Source organism: Leguminivora glycinivorella, chromosome 7 (genome assembly GCF_023078275.1).
Source record: "Leguminivora glycinivorella isolate SPB_JAAS2020 chromosome 7, LegGlyc_1.1, whole genome shotgun sequence".
NCBI lineage: Eukaryota > Metazoa > Arthropoda > Insecta > Lepidoptera > Tortricidae > Leguminivora > Leguminivora glycinivorella.
In genome coordinates this window covers 5,970,289-5,990,584 of record NC_062977.1, presented here as the reverse complement: position 1 = coordinate 5,990,584, position 20,296 = coordinate 5,970,289, and the positions used below count along the sequence as shown (strand labels likewise).

The 20,296-nt window shown below is 37.3% G+C and overlaps 1 protein-coding gene across 2 annotated transcripts; it reads left to right on the top strand.

Annotated features, from left to right (window-relative positions):
* Window positions 1-14,071: 14,071 nt before the first annotated feature.
* Window positions 14,072-19,461, top strand: LOC125228288. Of its 2 annotated transcripts, none has more exons than XM_048132786.1 (3): window positions 14,072-14,516; window positions 15,153-16,314; window positions 18,113-19,461. In XM_048132786.1, the coding sequence occupies exons 1-2, from the start codon at window positions 14,306-14,308 to the stop codon at window positions 16,286-16,288; spliced, it is 1,347 nt and encodes a 448-aa protein (XP_047988743.1). In that variant the 5' UTR covers window positions 14,072-14,305; the 3' UTR covers window positions 16,289-16,314; window positions 18,113-19,461. The 2 variants fall into 2 exon arrangements, with proteins under 2 accessions (XP_047988743.1, XP_047988744.1); XM_048132787.1 differs by having other exon boundaries at window positions 15,153-16,318.
* The last annotated feature ends 835 nt before the right edge of the window (window positions 19,462-20,296 follow it).

The following is a 20,296-nucleotide window of genomic DNA, read 5'->3' as shown; positions in this document are numbered from 1 at the left end:
CCTAAGTACCTAGTTCAATAAGGTAAAATCTAAATATACGGAGGTAGGGTTTTCTACTTTCAGATCAAAATCTAAACAAATACATATGTTTATATGACTGTCAATAAGTATCGTTAGTAAAACTACTGGCTTAGCACCTCTGCGTACAAACTTGTATGTTGATGTGCAAATAATGATTTGCTGGCTGTACTAAAATTATTGTCAAAATATTATCTATTGTCTACAATTTTATCTGAAAAGTATACATAAATACAAAAAAAAACCCTTAAATTGAAGTGTCACAATAAAACTCATTTTATTAAGTCCATAGCACATCTCAACAACAAAGTTGTTACGTACCCCTCAAGGAAGGACCAATGATTCGAATTTATGCTTTATGCAGTGGAAAATGATAAATTTATGTGCGTCCAGTTCCTTCGATACGTCCTGTCTGCTTGAGGGAAATCTTGATTTTTTATGGTTAGTGCGGCACGTTTGCATAATTTACAACGTCGCCTCTCATTTGCAGACAAAGACGTCTGCGGACTCAGGGCTTTAATAGAATTGTGGCCGTAAATAAATAGTTTGTTTACTTTTACAAACCTTAGTACGATTTTTGTTGGTTTATTTATGTGTGGTACAATTTATTTTGTATAGACTTTAGGCACAGTATAATAAAGAGTACTACCGTACAGTATGGCTGCTGCTCCCAGTGCCGCCCACCCCCTCTCGGTTACTTCACAGTTACCGCCTGTCAAAAACGCGAATAGTCGACCTGTCATATTTCACTCATACAAGCATAGTACGCGTTCACCTACACGAGCTTAGACTGTGTGCTAGGAACGCGCCTCTTTCATATATGATGGCAAAATTACTGACTTAATTTCAATACGAGTAGTATCAGGGGCATAAGGCTGATAATGTTAGGTAGGTATTACAATGGTGACGTTTCTGTGCGCCCTCAAGCATTTTCCAGCCGAGACCTTGATGCTGCCTTGTTCTCAGCTGTGTGATGGTATTTACTGTATTTAGCTACCTAAATGACGATGTTAGCGTATGTGTTGTGGATATCTAATTCAAATGGGGCAGGCATGAAAATTCAGATTGCCATTTTATTCAATTTTATACAATTCGGAATTTCTTAAACGTACATCGAAAAATCCATTATAGTAGTGAACAATAGCGGGAGATAAACGAATTCCGGGCGGCTGAAGACAGATGGCGCGCCGGATCACGCAGGACACGCTCAACCCTTCCTGGATAATATCTTTAAAAGTTCGGGCGCGGGGGAGCCGGCCGTCTTCTAAATTATGCTGCCAGCAATCAAATGTTATTAGTGCTTTTGAAAATCGAATTTTTTGTTTTATTTAGTATTTTTACACAGTAAGATATGATGTTCTAACTGGTAATAGATCTTTGGGAAGGTGAATGTTATTAGAGTTTTAATTTAGTATTAAAATGTATGCCAGTTTAAAAGGCAGATTTTTCATTGATTCTGACAATAGCGACAGTCTTCTCTGAGATGAAGTTCTTTCAGCAGTTTCTCTCAGCTTGTTTGCTTTTTTATTTTATAATGGTCCTTTAATGTAGGTACACATTGTAAAATAAGTACTTAAGTTTGTAAAATAAGTACCTACTTGTAGTCAAAACAAATTAAAACAAGAAGTACGTTTTATTTATTAGTGAGTGTAAGTAGATCTAGATAGCACACAGAGGATTCATTAAAATTACCGAGTCTTATTAGTCGGATGGTCGAAACTGCTCCAAGGGCCAAATGGGTTAATTCGTCTTACAGGGTAATATTGGAACTTGCGAAATCAAATTTCCAAAAGGCCATCAAACGAAAGGGAAATTCGTTTAAGAGTATTTAATTCAAATTGAATTTCAGTGAAAAGATTACACACCATGGGAAGGGATGATTGATTTAATTACTCGCTCCTAAGACGTGTCCTCTTATAATTACGGTTCATTACTTAAGCATCGCTTTATACAGAATAATTACATAATAGAAGTAACGAGTTATTTCCATACCGAAGTTTGCAGAAGTAGGAGGTAATTAACATTAAACAGGACCGGAAGCGAATTATAGAGGCAGATAAATAATGAACACGATCGAGAGAGCCTTTTATCATGTAATATAATAGCCAATAGATCACCACCCGGTTCAGCTAACCAAATCTTCTATGTATAAAATTGGTCTATTTTGATTATTATTTGCGTGGCACAGTGGTTTCGTCGTATGGGCGGAAAGGAGTTGCAAAATGAAATAAATAAAATAATGGTGTAATTTACCAAGTTCACTGGAATCCACACACTAACTTTGTCATCATCGTCAATTCTTATGGCCAAAATGAAGATTATAAAAAGGTGATAATTATACCTTACCCTAGGCATTCTTTAAAAGCCCAACGATATAACATTATCCGTTATTGCATTAGATACGTCAATTATTTGTTAGGTAAATGCAGAATGGCCATTGATTCTAGAACTCTCTATGAATAGCTATCTTATAGGTAAGCGTGCTTCACGTTAGACCGCATCATCACTTACCATGAGGTGTGATCGTGGTCAAACGTCTACCTATTCCAACTAAAAAAAAATCCTCATCCACATTACATATAGTAGGTACGAGTATCTACTCCATAATATGACCTCGATAACACATGGCAGATCTGGGTTTCCTTCGAGTGCAATCGATAATATTCCTCGCAAGAAACTAGTGTAACTCAATAAGAGCCCGCGGACGTGTATTTATGGCTGCCCGCCATCTTGGGATCCAGTGCAACGCAGTCAGATTTCATTGCAATTGAGATGTTATCGTCTAAGATATTATCGTCTATAGATAACAGTGGAAGGCACATAACGTATGTTGATAAATTTTATATGTTTCGGTGCCTCTTTTAATGAACTATTTATTTGTTTAACTTGTTATGCTTGACATAAACGGTATTTGGTATTTTTGTAGGTATACTTTAAAAGTAAAGTTGGCAATATAAGTTTGGGTCACCATTCAAGTAGCAAAAACACTACTCGTAAAACGCATAGGTGCTAAATTTAAAATATTTTCATTGTAATTTTAGAAATACTTACACTCGTTATATACACACAAGCACTTACGCGACATTACACACCGTGTTGTCATTATATTTCAACCCCTTCTCAAAAGTACTAAAATCTATTGACTTTTTTTAATATGATCGAATCATCTTTTTCAGGAACAAACGTTTCCTTTAACAAATACGTCATGAATTTAAAGAGCAACGTTCAAATTCTCCAAATGAAGATAACTGCCTGTCTAACATTATTTATTTAGCAAGACATTTGCGAATGTCTACCTAGAAACAGTAAAATTGTCTTCATCACGAAACTTATCTTTGCCCGCCCGGTGGATCATCTCGGGGAAAAATAGGTTAAAGGGGCCCTCGCCCAGGGGGACGTTGATAAAACTTCGGGACAAAACTTTTGTTTTGACGGAGCACCTTGGAGGGGCTGCGCGTTTCGGTACAGAAAAACCCATGAATATCGATGCGGGTTGCAAACTGTACCTGAATTCGGAATAAATAGATGCTGTAAACGAAAGTGTAGGAAATGTGCGAATGCATAAAATCTCTTTTACTAATTCCTATGATGCTTCTTGTACGACTACAGCTGAAAATGTATGATTATTGAATATTAGGTCATGGGTAATAAAAAATAATAAATAGAGTGACCAATGGCCATATTTGACAGCATAATATGTATTGTTTTAATTATTAATTAATTAAACGTGAATGTGCTTTAAAACTATTGAGACCTTCAATTTCATATTTAAGTATATAGTTTCATACTTGTATAATATTAGGTAGGTCTAATATACATACCGGTAAAGCACATTCATAATATATAATTTCATGATTAGGTACCTATTTACTTCCTGATAGTTAGACATAGAATTCGAACTTTTGAAAATTGAGTATGGTATTTGTAACGTCATAGTAAAAAACCGGCCAAGAGCGTGTCGGGCCACGCTCAGTGTAGGGTTCCGTAGTTTTCCGTATTTTTCAAAAAAAACTACTAAACCTATCAAGTTCAAAACAATTTTCCTAGAAAGTCTTTGTAAAGTTGTACTTTTGAGATTTTTTTCTTATTTTTTAAACATATGGTTCAAAAGTAAGAGAGAGGGGGACGCACTTTTTTTTCCTTTAGGAGCGATTATTTCCGAAAATATTAATATTATCAAAAAACGATCTCAGTAAACCCGTATTCATTTTTAAATACGTATCCAACAATATATCACACGTTGGGGTTGGAATGAAAAAAAAAATATCAGCCCCCCACTTTACATGTAGGGGGGGTACCCTAATAAAACATTTTTTTCCATTTTTTATTTTTGCACTTTGTTGGCGTGATTGATATACAACTATTGGTACCAAATTTCATCTTTCTAGTGCTAACAGTTACTGAGATTATCCGCGGACGGACGGACGGACAGACAGACATGGCGAAACTATAAGGGTTCCTAGTTGACTACGGAACCCTAAAAATAGCTTAGCTACAAATGATTTTATTGCTTAAAACTTAATCTAAAAATATTATAAACACATAAAGGGCGTTACATTAAAACACTATCGAACTTCAACCCGCTTGCTCTATAAAATTCCATTTCGTACCCCAGTTCGGAATAAAACAAACAGCGTAGTTTGTAGCAATCAGTGCGTGTATCAGTGTGCCCAGTGGTTCGGACCGCACAAAAAGGGGGTCCAAATGTGAATGGATGTTAACGTGTTTTTTACGACGGCCACGGTCAACATATCGTTTTGTTTGCGTCCGCTGATATCTTTATTTCTGGTTAACCCCCGTTTCGATTTTTCTTTTTTGGGGTTACGTAAGTGTAATTGAAGTATCGCCATTTACAGCAACATTGACCTTTTTCGATGTTTTTTTTTTAATTCTTTACGTTTTGCAAATCTAACGCCGAAAATAAAATCATGTTTTATTCCTAAAAACCAACTTGTGATAAGTATTAAATTTTTTCGTTAGTTTTCCCCGACATCACAAATAAGATCGTTGGAGATTGACAGAGGTAATTTATTTATACGATTTATTGTCATCGCAGAGGGGCAGGGCGAGTCAACATTGACTCGGTGTCGAAGTGTTTGCTCAGTATCAAGCCCGTGGCTTCAGTTTGTGCCGTCTTTGTAGATTCTTTTTGCTAAAAATTTAGCTGTTTTCTACAAAAATAGAGAAACAAAATATACAGCGAAGATCCTATCTAGTAGAAGAGATTATTATTTCACTTACAATTTTATTAATTGTCTATTAAAAATATATTTCATTTTAATATTATCTTCTTCTTAGCCAAATGACATTATTTGGGGTCGACCCTTCGTAAGAAAGCACCAGGTTTTTCTGTATTTATAATTAATAATAATGCTGTGGGTGTCTACTTGAATAATAAAATAAATAGTCCCGAAAAAGGAAAAACATCACGCCGATATCGCCAGTCGAGACAAATAAAGGGAATGTATTTACTCAATTATGACGTGGAGCCATCAAAGCTGCCCTGTACATAATTGTTCTGATGGCTGCTAGTGATAAATTGACTTCATAACATGGAGCGGCGCTCTTTTTGCCCGCCTGTGCTGCTTTTGCCCGTAGGCGGGCTGTAGTATGATGGAGTGAGACTTTTAGGTTTTGGTTTTGCCAATGAGTTTCATTCATATTTTATGTAACATGAGTAGCGCAGCATTTTTACTCATAACTAAAATTGCCTGCTCCGGGACCACAGGGACAACACCGTCCTTAAAACATCGGTTAGTTTAAAAACTTAGTTTACGCGATTAAATAAATCCAGTTTGCAATATTGAGCCAAATATGTGTCTTCAATTTATGTGAGTACTTTTTTTTCACTGATGACTTATTGAAACGTCTAAATGAAAATGACGAAAGACGTGTTCAATTGTTCATATATAAATGTGATGCAATTGTTTTTTTTTTAAATAATTAATAGGAATTTCATAAACAATAAGCATACATAATATTGTTCAGAGCACCAAAAATTACATGATATCAGTTTTATTCGTCTAAAAACATCGATAAATCTCCATGTAATCGTGCCGCCCGGGGCCTATTGTCGTGTCGCATTAACGAGAGTCGCATCATAACTCCCGATAATCTACGTTTATTGGCCCTGCCCTGCTTTATTACGCTCTTCAAATACGTCGCCATGCGTTACAATATACGAGTACATACATACATGTGCGTTGCAATGGAGCGTGGCGCTATAGAATCGTTGTGGGGGTTACTCGGTAACTATTTCTAGAAGCTGCAGCTTAATGTAATATATGATTTTCTCTTATTTTTACAAGCTTAATAAAACTCATTTTATAACCGCGAAACAAAATCTTGAGTCCAATGAAGAGTAATTCCCCAAGTCCCGGTGGTAGCGTAAAGTTAGGGTTTCGTAAGAATTTTGAATATAGTGTCATTCATTGTCAAAGCACTTTTTAAATGGCTGCTTTACAATAATTCAATGGCACATATTTAATATCTAAACGCACATTGTTCAACGTTTCTAAACACCAAATGACTTGGATCTGACCTGACCGCCTTTGAGCGTCATGCTTGTTTAAAGCAAACATGTTTTAAAACCTAAAAGAAAAGCTTATGAATCTCTCAGTTTTCCAATTTGAAATGGTTTTCCTATTATATATGTTAACTCCAATCACGATCGAGTATTATACTAAAGACAATTCATTATTAGAGAGCCGTTTGCCGGCCATAATCGGTCGTTATCGCCCTTTTACTGCGCATTTTATGAGCGAAACTATTCACCCAAGAAATGTACTTGCCCTTATCTTGTTATCCTTTGTTAGGGCTAATTACTTTAGTAGCTATCGTTGTTTTATTATTATTACTTGATGTACTGTTATGAATGTTTAGAAAATAGAAATTCCGTAAAATTGAGATTTTTTGTGTACATATAGCGAGCGATGTTTCTATATGATAACTACTCGTATTGTCATCTATGTATAGTCGTGCCCAGATAGATATCTTTCATCGATATTGTTATACGCTTCGTTTAAGATTTCAAAAAACGAATAAGTACGTGAAATTTTTAAGAGTAGCAACGGTATTTTAAGTCTTTAAAAATAAATAAATAAATGTTTTCCTGTCTAAACGAAAAAGAAGCCTTTAAGAAACCCCTTTTCCTATTAAGTTGTAGCTCCGTAATAGTTGTTTACAACTCGCTCGTTGCGTTTACAATATATTACGAGGTTGCAGGCAATAAAAAAGGGGTAAGAAAAAATGAATAAAGCGCGCCACAGTAAAATAAAGGCGAGCGGGAATATATATGACTTCCTTGAGGAAATAATAATGCTGTTTACAATTCATTTGGCTACCTGGCTACCCTTGTCTTTGGAAACAACAGGTTCGGTGTTCCTTCGACCCTCCTTGCGCTTTTTTCGGAGGGTCGCGATTTTTATTCTAAACCCTTTGCTTCTCGCCGGAGTACAAGCTTAATGACAAATGTCAAAGAAAAGGGTGGAACTGAAAAATTTGATCATGAAATGGATTCCATTTGCTAATCGAAGAGTATGAGTAAAAGTATTCGTCTGTTTGTTTTTAGTAGCATATGTAAATATTTCATTTTTGCAGAGTTCATAAACACAAGAACACTTCAAAGTTTTCGGTGTTTATTCAGAGAAACTAATTCAAAATAAGTAGGTACTGTTAATACAAATAATTTGCGAATATAATTTCAACCGGTATCACGGAACTTACGTATATTATAGGATCTATTAAGTATGCATAACGCTTTGAAAAAATATTTTGTTGAAAAAACCTTCACAGCCTTTTTCTTTTGTACCGTATCCTTGATACCGACAAATCACAAGTCCCAGAATAAAAATCAAAGCGAAACAAGGCACCCGGCTTGCTTACATTTAAAAAACGTAATTGTAAGTAACCGCTCCCTTTTTATTAATTTACCTCATTTATTCTAACCCCTGAGACGTCACGTTGTACGGGAAGGAGTAAAAAACTTGTTAAAAAACCGTCGCGACTTTTGCAATAAAATATTCATGGAATTTAGGCGTTGATTTTTTTTTTATATTTCAAATGATTGTCGGATTTAATTAGCTTTGATTTTTGGACTGACTTTTTTATTGGCCCTCTGTGTGTCAATTAATATCAATTAAATTAAAGTTGCAACTGTTGTTTTAAATAATTATATAGGTATTACACTTGGTTATTTTGGAAAATTAAAATTCCTACATTAACAATCATTACTTATTTTTGTCACATTTATCAATACTTCAACAAATTACAAACTTACATCCTCAAAATAATTGAACAAAATTTGAAAGACTAGTTCCAATCGACTAATAGCGTGGAGAGGCTGTCAGCTTAGAAAAGTTTCAGTAACTGAAAGATGTGATCGAGAAATTACGGCCTCTGAATATTAAAGTACCCTTGAGCAGTCTCGAGAGGCTCGAGTCACTTAAAATGCTTGATGAGCAATTGAGTTAGGGACAGAAGACACCGCGGGCGAGTCAAAGGGACTGCATTATGTTTTTGATACGTTTAGTACGGATGTTAATGGAATTTGCGAGTTGCGGATAGGGAACGGATGTGATTTTTTAAGGTATGATTAGGTATATGATGCTACATAAACCTAGTGCGATAATTAGTATAAATAACAATTTAAAGAGCTAAGTTACTGCAAAACATTGCACGATACACAAACTGTAGGTAGTTCGGTGGTAATTTCATATATTTCATTTGTGTGTGTTGTGTCGCAGTATAAATTTGAATGTTTTTCATACGTCATCGCATACGTAAGTATGATAAAGGTGTAAATAAATACGCGATAATCAGACTGACCATTTTTGTAACGAAAATACAGCACAAAAATATTTTATAATCTAACTGACCATCTTTGTAACGCACAATAATGTGGTACCAGGCCTAGTGTTCAAACTTTTGCATTGTGTTTACTAAAGTATATTCCGAACTAAGAAGTATATATTGATAAGGACATTTATTTCCTTTATAGTACTACTTAATAAACCTTATAACTTAAAACACAGAAAGGGTTACGTAAATTAAGATTTTTGTTGATACTACAAAAAATTGCATTTTCCTCAAAATACCAGGTCTCAGAGACAAAAAATCGAAACGGTTATAAAATGAACATCCGAATGCCCTTTACCCCGACAAACGAGTCGACCCCAACATTCCTCGCGCTGTCTGCAGCCTCCTTTTTTAAATCCCGGCTCGAGTCGGTAACAAGCCAATAAATCCCGGGAATTTTTCTCGAACCCGGGACCCTGCGAGGGCTTAACACGATTACACTCAAATTTACTTTACACCTACACGTTAACCCGCTAATGAGGATATTCAATGTAATTTTCTTATCTCGGATACGCCCGGCATTGTAGGGCCCATTTTAATTTGATAATCGTCGAAAAGTGGGTCTTGTGTAAATTTTGTTAGGCTAATTAAATTCGGTATATGATTAATTTTGTGGAGGCTTGATGAATTAAATTGAGCTTACATTACATTAATTACTCGGGCCAAAAAGGCAAGATACGTGTTAAACTTTAAACCACTTCAGTAAAACTCACAGCTTTTATTATTTTTGGTAGTTTTTGTGGTTTTGCAGAACTTTTAAAACATAATATTTTTCAAAGCTGTACGCTATTAAGGTTTTTTAAATGTGTACGTTTAATTTTAGTATAGGTAGGCATGATTGAACCCATAACATTATACATACCTACTTAAGTTAATATCAATAACAGAAATTCTAGTACCTATAGAACTTACTACTTTTAAAAACATCTAAGAGGTCACTGCGGTACGATACCGAACAGTCAGTCTCAAAAGTGATGTTACTGGTTGAAGAAATACCACTTGACTCTGATATCGGTATCGTACCAGAGTGCTCTCTTAGAAACTGTCGGCCGTCTGTCACACGTTGTATGATTTTTGTGCAAATGTTATTTTGATATTTATAACAGTAATATGTAATATACATTACAAATACGTTATAATGAAAGTCAAGATGGCGAAAATAATTAAAATGCCTTAGTTCGTTAGTTGAGCAAACACAGGAGGTAAACAAGATCGGCTGAGCACGAGTACTCTTTTAATTAATTAAGTGTATGGAGACACACTCGCTGATTAGTTGCGAACGCTCGGGGCGCTCTCGCTGGGACTTTATGGATCAGAATCAGTGTTCAGAATGGTCTTAGTGTAGCATCAACGAAATATACAAACTGATTAATATGGAGTGTGACAATACTTTGACGTACGGTTTGAATACCGTATGAAGCTGTTGATACTGCATCGTTGAGACCTATTTGACCAATTCTGTGCTACTCATGACACGTCATCGATAACAAGGATTTACCCATTCAGAGCTAATAAAAAATCCTTCTAAGTATACGCTGACCGCTTACCACCCGGCGGTCCGTCTGCTAGTTTGACTCCCCCATCATAAAAACGTTGTATTGAAATTCCAATACTACAAATAGTAAAGGGTAACATTTGAACAGCACAAATATCTGTTAACATAATTATTGATCAATGTTTTACGAACACTTGATACAATAAATTAATTTTTATTAAGCAGAAACGTCTGCTAACGATTCTAAACATTTTTATATTAAAGACCCCAAGACGTGTGTACAAAAAGGAAAGGCATGGAAAGATTTGCGAAGTCCGGCGTGGCTTCCGTAGCTCAATTGGTAAGAGCATTGCACGGATTGCAAAAATGGTGCGGGTTCAAGTCCCGCCGGAAGCGTAATTTTTCCATTTTTTCCTTTAATATAAAAATGACTTGATACAATAGTTGGCTATTACATATACCTACAAATAAATTACATTTACTTATAGGAAAAAATAAATAAGAACCAAACATACGATAAGTACACACGTGTAAGTAGGTGGTAGTGGCAAATTAATAGTAGTAAAAAAAAACTGTTTTATTTCTCGTAACTCCATTATTCGCACGTTTCAATACTTGTTTTCACGCGTCGTAAGAACTTACCCAACATCCTAGCGTGTACAACAGTAAGTACACCCTTTCTCGGATTTATGGCCCAATCCATCTCACGCACATGCTTCTAACGGGCCTTATCCCAGGACCACTTACATTATTACTTGCTACAATTGTGATTAAATGCTATATTTTAACACACCGTCTAAGTACTTAATCATACGTTGCTATAATATTATAATTGTTATTTTATTTTTCATACGACCGGTTAACGACCGATCTGGCTCAGTCGGTAGTGACGCTGCCTGATGCTAAGCCGCGGTCCTGGGTTCGAATCCCGGTAAGGGCATTTATTTGTGTGATGAGCACAGATATTTGTTCCTGAGTCATGGATGTTTTCTATGTATATAAGTATGTATTTATCTATTTAAGTATTGTATATCGTCGCTTAGCACCCATGGTACAAGCTTTGCTTACGCCGTGGCTTGCGTGGGCGACGGTCGCGCGATGGTCGCGCGACGGCGATGCGACGCATACAAAATCAAACCTTATCGATATGGAAGTATGAGACGACCGTCGCCCACGCAAGACACGGCGTTAGTTTGGGGCTAAGTTGATCTGTGTAAGAGGTGTCCCCAATATTTATATTTTATATTTGTATTTTATTTATACAGTTGAAAATGTAATTTACTAAATTAATAAACAAATAACTTCAAGTATTTATATTATGAATTTAACCTATTTTATCAACGAAGAATAGATAAAAATATCATATAAATATGACCACAAACCAGCGATTGACAAACACAAGAGAATGAAACGAAAAGTCGGGATGAAAGTATCATGAGCCAAGTACCTAACTGTTTAGACAAACAGATTTCGTCAGCGCATCGCGCTGATCCGCGCAAATCAATCTAGGGCATAAGCCAGCACAAACATAGTGTAGTAGTTGCACTTTACACGGATGGAATACAAATAAGATTTACATATGTGTGCTATAGGTAATATTGTGTATATAAGGAAATATAATTTGTAAATAAATCAGATACCAATTGTCCGTTGGTGTTTCACTACCTCCATACCTAAAACCTCTGCTTGCTCAGGGCGACACTCTGAGAGTAGAGACTCCCATCCACCACCTTTTTACAGGTACCCTTGCTGTGGCATAAGACTCCTTTAGCCTTAATCGGTCGTCTGAGCCTGGGCGATCGGCAGCAAGTATCCATCCAACCACCTTGATCCCCCCCCGTAGGGAATCCGTCTGTTACCGATAGGTCTCCCGGTACAGACATCCTTGTCATAGAATAAGTTAGGGCTAGGGAAGTAGGGACTTAGGCCAATAGGATCCCTTGCTATCGCCTCCCACCTTATTTTATGCAGTCTGTGCAGGCACATGCATCGCCTAAGTACCATTTGATTCCATATCATTTCAGTCCATTTAGTAATCCAGGTACTCGGCCTTAGCGTGTGGCTGTACACTAACTATATTTATACATATATAGTAGTGTTACTACAAAAAAAAAAATTCAATAAAACAATTTGATTTGGTCCCTACATCTACCTCTTTACACAATAAAGAAAATATAAACAATTCGCACAAATATGCTTAGCAAATACCAGTTACAAAATACTATAGATTGTTTTCTGTGTTAGGAACTGTAATGACTGTATGGAACGCATTGCCAGCTCCATTAAGACAGTGTCAGTCAGTAGCATCGCTGAAGTCAAAATTAAAGAAATTATGGCTTTCACCTGAAAGCCAATAAAAAAAAATAAAAAAAAATTAAACTGGGTCGTGTGCGGTTATTATTATTTTCATATATGTTTATTGTTTATATAAATATATATTATTATTTATGTATTTAGGTATAAGTATTGCATTCATTTTTAGAGTAGGGATGTATATTATGTGTACATATATATACCGATGCACTTTAGTTGTTTGTCACCATCTATTTTCCTCTCTCAGTTATTCTAAGGTTAGCTGGAAGAGATCCCTTAAAGGGATAAGCTCGCCTTTGTACATAACCGTTATAATACTCTGTGCATGTAATTTGTTCTGTACAATAAAGCGTTTACTACTACTACTACTACTGTATATAATATGTATACTCTCCGTCATATTACTTCCAATAACATGATCAAGACAAACCATTAATCCGCCAGGTACAAATATCACCGAAGTAAATAAATTATCAGACCCAAGACAGCTAAGATTGTACGCCTTATTACAAATTCACTTTGGCTTGTTGGGTCTAAATAATCCTGGCCATTAGTGAAATTTACCCTCGAGGAATTCACTAATTACATTTCGATACTAAACACCTGTCATGGACCGGTCAGAGTGATTAGGTTTTCGCGGTCAGCTTGACCGACGACGGTCGATGCGGCCAATTGATTAGAACATGCTTCGGTGATGGATGTTCGCAGTTCTGGAAAGGGTGTTGCGGCGTATTGCTGATATCGGTTTGCTTGTTTCGCGTTTCGTTTGGACGTGTTTTCATATCATGTTTCGATATTCGAAAAAACAATTGAAGCACATGGCTAGCATCATACGACATGGCGTATTAATTGACTCGGGTTACTCAAGAAGAACATGATGATAAAATGCGATGAAAGATATGAGTTTGTTTCATTTCAAATGCCATAATCTAAACATGTTTTATATTAGTGGTTGTTTCTTATAAAATATCGCACTCTGCCCAAGTAAAATTAGTCATCCCAGTATCTTGCCGCGACACAGCTGGGAGCCATTCCTCAGCCCACATGTGACAGCCTCTACTTGATCTGCGGACCTCGAAGCAATAAATCGCAAATATAAATTATTCAGATTCGTCATCAGATTAATTATTACTATTCCAGAAGCCTCCGCGATTAACGGTACGTCACCGGTAAATATGGCAAACACTTATTCCGCAATTTATATAGGGGGAGAGTGGGGTAATGGGGACAGTGGGTAATAAATCTAGCGAAGTGATTTGGTACAAAGCACTGGGCCCACGGAGTAAGCTGCTCGGTCAGGAACATCCATTGTGGAGCCACACCCGCGGAATCCGATAATGCCTCGGAGATTGTCCCGTCTTTCCTTTAACACCTCTCGATATTATTAAACTTCTGTGATTCGCCCTTCGTGATTACACTATACTTTACATGTAGTAGCACGCGAATGTGCTGCCATCGTACACAATTTTAGAGTAACATTTTTAACAAAAAAATATCTCGCCTAAATTGGGGGTATTTCATACACGTTTTGTGTGGCGGCCATCGTGCACGTACTTTTCCTTTGTTAGTGAAATAATTGTGTTTTTACTAAGTTTAGTGTAGTGTTTTGTGTTTGCGGATAAAATGGGAAAACGCAAACATCGTGAGGAAGATGAGGAAGATTACTTGGAAAGAAAAATCCGAAGTCTCGAGAGGAAAAGATTGAAGATTCGTCGCAGGCGCCGTCATCGTAGTTATAGCCCTAGTACGTCCTCATATACAGATAATGAATATGAGTATGCGGACCAAGATATCGGTGAGCCCGATCCCTTGCTAGAGGATTCGCAATATGAAGGTAAGATTTTCAGTTATCTTCGTCTAATCATTTGATAGAATGTGTCCTATGTACATGCCAGCTTTGTTTTATTAAATAGATACATTGTGCAATGAGTATAGTCTGTAAGGCTATTACCGACCCTAATTTATACCTTCAGTTCAATCCGAGAGGTTGATCGCTGTGTAAAAGGGAAGCACATATATTCCTAGAGCATCAGTCCGTGAGGCTATGCCGGAATACTATAGGTAAAATACCTGGTTGCGGCAAATTGTCAATGCTATCAGTCTAGACTACAGTCCGCGAGACTGTAGCACGACTGCCTATGTCTAAGAACATTAATTACGTTAATTACAACGGCTTATATGTGTACTATACGTAGGTATATAGATATGTAGATACGTATGTAGATACGTACGTAGTTATAGTATAACATCCAACATCGAGGAAGTAGGCGGTAGAAACACTACCTATTACCCTACCAAATGGGCAATTCACAAAGATCACCGAGCCGCTTATGATGTCTGACCAGTATAAGCGTTGGTCTCTGATTGAAAACATTATGTCTAGAGATAAGGGTCAAAGATAATGGACACTTATTTTTTGTTGCTGAAATTAGAGCAGCATTGTGAAGGGTATTTGACCGTATTGTTACAGAATCCCCATTGACCAACAATACTGTATACGACTTAACCGATGATGAGGTCGGTGCTTCAACGTCGGGTGCGCTGCCTGCTGCTGGCGGGCTGCGATCGGTGGTCATACAGAATAGAAGCGCCGCCGGGCCCCGCGCGGTGGACGCGCCGGCCCCCGCGCCCCCTCCCGCACCCGCCGCCGCCGCCGCGCCGGCGTGCGCGCCCGCGGCCGCGACCACCACGCCGGCTGCGCCCGCTCCCGCGCCTACATCCGCAGCTACCACCACACAGGTGACCGGTGAACAAATTGGTTTACAAGAATCTACGCCGATTGTGACCGCGCTTGATCCCGGTTTATTATGTTTGTTGGGCGATGAGCCCGTAAAAGAAGAAACATTTGGTCCTTGCATTCACGACGATATCTCGACGAGATGGTCCGACATTCTAGTTAATGGTATGAAGGACGATATTAAGAATGATATTTTAAAACGTTACGAAATACCAGAAAATTTAAAATTAGCGCAAGCTCCTATACTCAATCCCGAGATTAAGGTGGCGTGTAATGATAATGTTTTAAAACGGGATAATATTCTAAGTGACAAACAAAAGTTGCTCTCGACTATTATAACAGGAGTTGCCAATACATTGTCGAATATCTTGACAACAGATTCAACTTTAGACAACAACAAACAGGGGATCATAAAGTCACTGAGCGATACAGGTAGACTATTATGTCACTTACATTTTTCAGAGACTCAGAGCAGGCGTAATTTCTTGGTGCCTAGTTTAAATAAGGAGATCAAGGATAATATTAAGGACTTAAAGCGCGATAGTTTGCTTTTTGGTAAAGAATTACAAGAAAGTCTGAAGTCAATAAAAGCAATGACTAAAACCGGAGCAGAATTGAGACCGACTGTCACAAAGCCTAAATGGACGCCCAAGCACCAACAGGCAGGAGCAGGACCGTCGACATCGAGGGCTTTAAACTGGAGGGGGCAGCCGTCGTCGGCGTCGCGGCCGCCGCCTCGCCAGAGTCGCCAGACGCCAGCGAGGACGAGCTACACGCGTGGCGGGCGCAGACCGCCGCCGCCGTCCCGCCGCGCGAGCGACCGCCGAGCGCCGCCGCCGCGGCCGCACACCCGGACCTCGCGCCGCTAGCATCGGATGCTGATACACAACCTCAGGCTGGTAGACTTCAATTTTTTTATAAAGTATGGTTAGGCATTACCAAGGATCCCACCGTATTGTCTTGGGTCCGTGGTGTGCGTATTCCAATATCGGATTGTATATCTCAATCGAATATTCCTGTTAACAAACCCGAGTCGGTTGCACACGAGACGAGTATGAACGAGGAAGTCAAAAAACTTATTAGTGCTGGTGCCATACAAGAATGTGATCCGTGTCAGGATCAATTCTTGTCCAGTATTTTTCTTATTAAAAAGAGTAATGGAAAAAATAGATTCATTCTAAATTTAAAATCATTGAATAAGTTTATATGTACCCCGCACTTCAAACTCGAAGATTATAGGACAGCAATGAGACTTTTATCAAAAAACGCTTACATGTGTTCAATAGATTTGAAAGACGCCTATTTTGCGATAAATATTGATCCTGATTACAGAAAATATTTACGATTTCTTTGGAAAAACAAAACATACGAATTCTTGGTATGTCCATTCGGCCTAAATATTGCTCCGTACATATTCACGAAGTTAATGCGTCCTGTTGTGCAGTTTTTGCGCAATCAAGGTTTTTTATCAGTCGTTTACTTAGACGACTTGTTACTCTTCGGTGACACGTATTCTAACTGCTTACATAACTTTAATGTAACGAAAGACTTGTTAGAATCATTAGGATTTACAATAAATGTTGATAAATCAATAGGTACACCAAGTCGAACGGCAAATTTTCTTGGGTTTAGTTTCAATTCTGCAAATTTGACAATTAATATTCCATGCGAAAAACGAGAGAGGATTAAAGACGAACTTTTATACTTTAAATCCATTCGAAGATGTAAACTTCGTAATTTCGCACATTTGATAGGATTATTAGTTTCTGTTTGTCCGGCAGTACCATACGGCTGGTTGTATACTAAGAGATTGGAAAGAATCAAATTTCTTTATTTAAGTAAAAATGATGACTATGATCAATACATTAGCATTCCGGGTAGCTTAGATGATGATCTAGATTGGTGGATATATAATATAGAAACATGTAGTAATCCGATCAAGACAGGAAATTATCAATTAGAGATATTTTCTGATGCGTCGCTAACAGGCTGGGGAGCAAGTTGCTCAGATATGACAGCCAGTGGTCAGTGGTCCAGTCATGAGCTTGGGCAACACATTAATTGTCTAGAGTTAACTGCCGCGTTTTTTGGTTTAAAAATATTTGCTAAAGATTACAAAAATTGTGAGATTTTGCTAAGGATAGACAATACCACTGCGATTTCATATATCAATCACATGGGTGGTGTTCGATTCCCACATCTGAGTGAATTAAGCCGACAGATATGGCAATGGTGCGAGGAACGCGATATACATATATTTGCTTCGTACGTTCGTTCAGAAAACAACGATATAGCAGATGCAGAATCACGCCGGAAACATGCAGACATTGAGTGGGAGCTAGCCGACAGTGCCTTTCGGAAAATTTGTAATTTTTTAAACAAAAGTCCAGAGATTGACCTCTTTGCGAGTCGAATAAACAAAAAATGTACTAGATTTGTTTCGTGGCATCGTGATCCTGACGCGTACAATATCGACGCGTTTACCATATCTTGGTCGTCGTATTTCTTTTACGCCTTTCCACCATTTTGTCTAATACTTAGGATGTTGCAAAAGATAATAACAGATAAAGCGGAGGGCATTGTTGTTGTGCCACTATGGCCTACACAACCCTGGTTTCCTCTTTTGAGAGATTATTGATTTCTGAACGAATAGAACTCCCACCTAAACCAAATTTATTGTCCTCCCCTTACAGTGTCGAACACAAGCTGCACAGGAGCCTTACCCTGGTTGCCGGAGTGTTGTCCGGGCGGCGTTCATGAGGCAAGGCACTCCTGCAGAAGCGGCAGACATCATGCTAGCGTCACTTACAGAAACCACACTTAAGCAATATAATTGTTATTTAAAGAAATGGTATATATTTTGTAAGGAAAAATGTTATGATATTTTTGATGTCGGCGTAGCAGAAGTATTAGATTATTTCACATTACTTTTTAATCAAGGTTGTCAATTTGGATCAATTAATACTGCGAAAGCAGTTTTGTCATTAATATTGAATAATAATGTTATAAATAATCCAACTGTGAAACGTTTTATGACGGGAGTATACAAACTGCGGTCTCCAAATCCACGATATGATTTTACTTGGGACCCTTCAATCGTTCTTAATCATTTAAGTTGTTGGTATCCAAATGAAAGCCTTTCTTACGAGCATCTTTCTAGGAAGTTAATAACTATTTTGGCATTAGTTACGGCACACCGTGTGCAAACCTTATCGTTAATCAAGCTAAGTAATATTCATAAATGTAATAAGAAATATATTATTAACATTACAGATAAGATTAAGACATCCGCAGTTAATCGCATTCAGCCAAAACTGATTCTGCCTTATTTCGATGAAAATCAGTCAATTTGTCCTGCAAGGACTTTAGAACGTTATTTGGTTGTCTCATCTACCAATCGCCCAAGCGATTGTGATTTTCTTTTACAAGTTTTAAAAAACCATTTAGAAAAGTGTGTTCACAGACCTTGAGTCGATGGATCAAAACCACTTTGCTCGAGAGTGGTATTGATACATCGATCTTCAAATCGCATAGTACGAGACACGCAAGTACGTCAGCAGCCAACCGGCTCGGGGTTAATATAGAACTGATTAAGAAGACCGCCGGTTGGTCAGATAATTCCTTGACGTTCGCTAGGTTCTATAATAGAGATGTTCTGGCGGACTCGTCCGAAGTATTTGCTCGTACAATATTACATGGTAATAATAATTGAAGTGTCTGTTGATTACAGTTAAACTGACGTAAACGTTTGTTTTATTTATATTTTTCAAACATACATGTTTCATTTAATCTGCTATTTCGTGTAACTCTAAACATCTACATGTAAAGTATAGTGTAATCACGAAGGGCGAATCACAGAAGTTTAATAGATAATCAAACGAACTTACCTGTAAGTGATGTTCGATGACTATTAAACGATGTGATTCGCCCGAGTGATTACAACCCTCCCTGACCCGAACTGGTCAAGCTCCAGATTCTACCCAATTGGTCACGAAATAGCACACGTATTTGATGGCCTTTTTTATAAGAAACGTGTATGAAATACCCCAATTTAGGCGAGATATTTTTTTGTTAAAAATGTTACTCTAAAATTGTGTACGATGGCAGCACATTCGCGTGCTACTACATGTAAAGTATAGTGTAATCACTCGGGCGAATCACATCGTTTAATAGTCATCGAACATCACTTACAGGTAAGTTCGTTTGATTATCTATTTTCATGAAAATCGGTCAACTATGTCGCAGTCGGGGGTTTTTTAAAAATTTTAATACCTATAAGTATGCCAATACATTATAATTATTATAAAGCATAGTTAATTTAGAATTGGTACGCGATGGGAGGAATTTAATTTTTAAATGAAAAGAAAAAAGTAAACAATATTTTTTATTGCAGAATATAAAAGATCGTTTATTAATTTATAGCGTGTCACATATATTTCAATCATTCAGTATGTTTATGCACAAAATTACGGACTTTTCTGAAAATAGTATTCATCATCCTCTGAACAAGATTTTCATCCATCTTTTTTGTCTGTTGATTCCGTGTGGACCGCAAGGAGTGGATATTTTGAATTATTTTGCCACTATTATTTAATTGTCCTTTAATTAAATAATGATTTGGGCAATAATTATTGCCTAGTAGTTTTCTGGAAATTCAACAATTTAGCAATCATTGACCCAGACCAAGGGGATTTTTCACGTATTTGTTCACAGTGCCGTCCATCATCAATAACTTACAAACGCAAAAAGTTAGATCAACCAAATTTCTAATATAGGGTTATCAACGTATTAAAATTAAGATGTGATTATCAGTTTTTTTTTAATTTTTAAATAAATTTTTTTATTCGTCGCTAAACGCGTGCCAATACTATGTTAAC

Excerpts from the sequence above, each read along its gene's own strand:
- LOC125228288 (XM_048132786.1), top strand. The coding sequence starts at position 14,306 with ATGGGAAAACGCAAACATCGTGAGGAAGATGAGGAAGATTACTTGGAA. Across the intron at positions 14,517-15,152 it reads AGAGGATTCGCAATATGAAG|AATCCCCATTGACCAACAAT; the intron begins GTAAGATTTTCA and ends GTATTGTTACAG.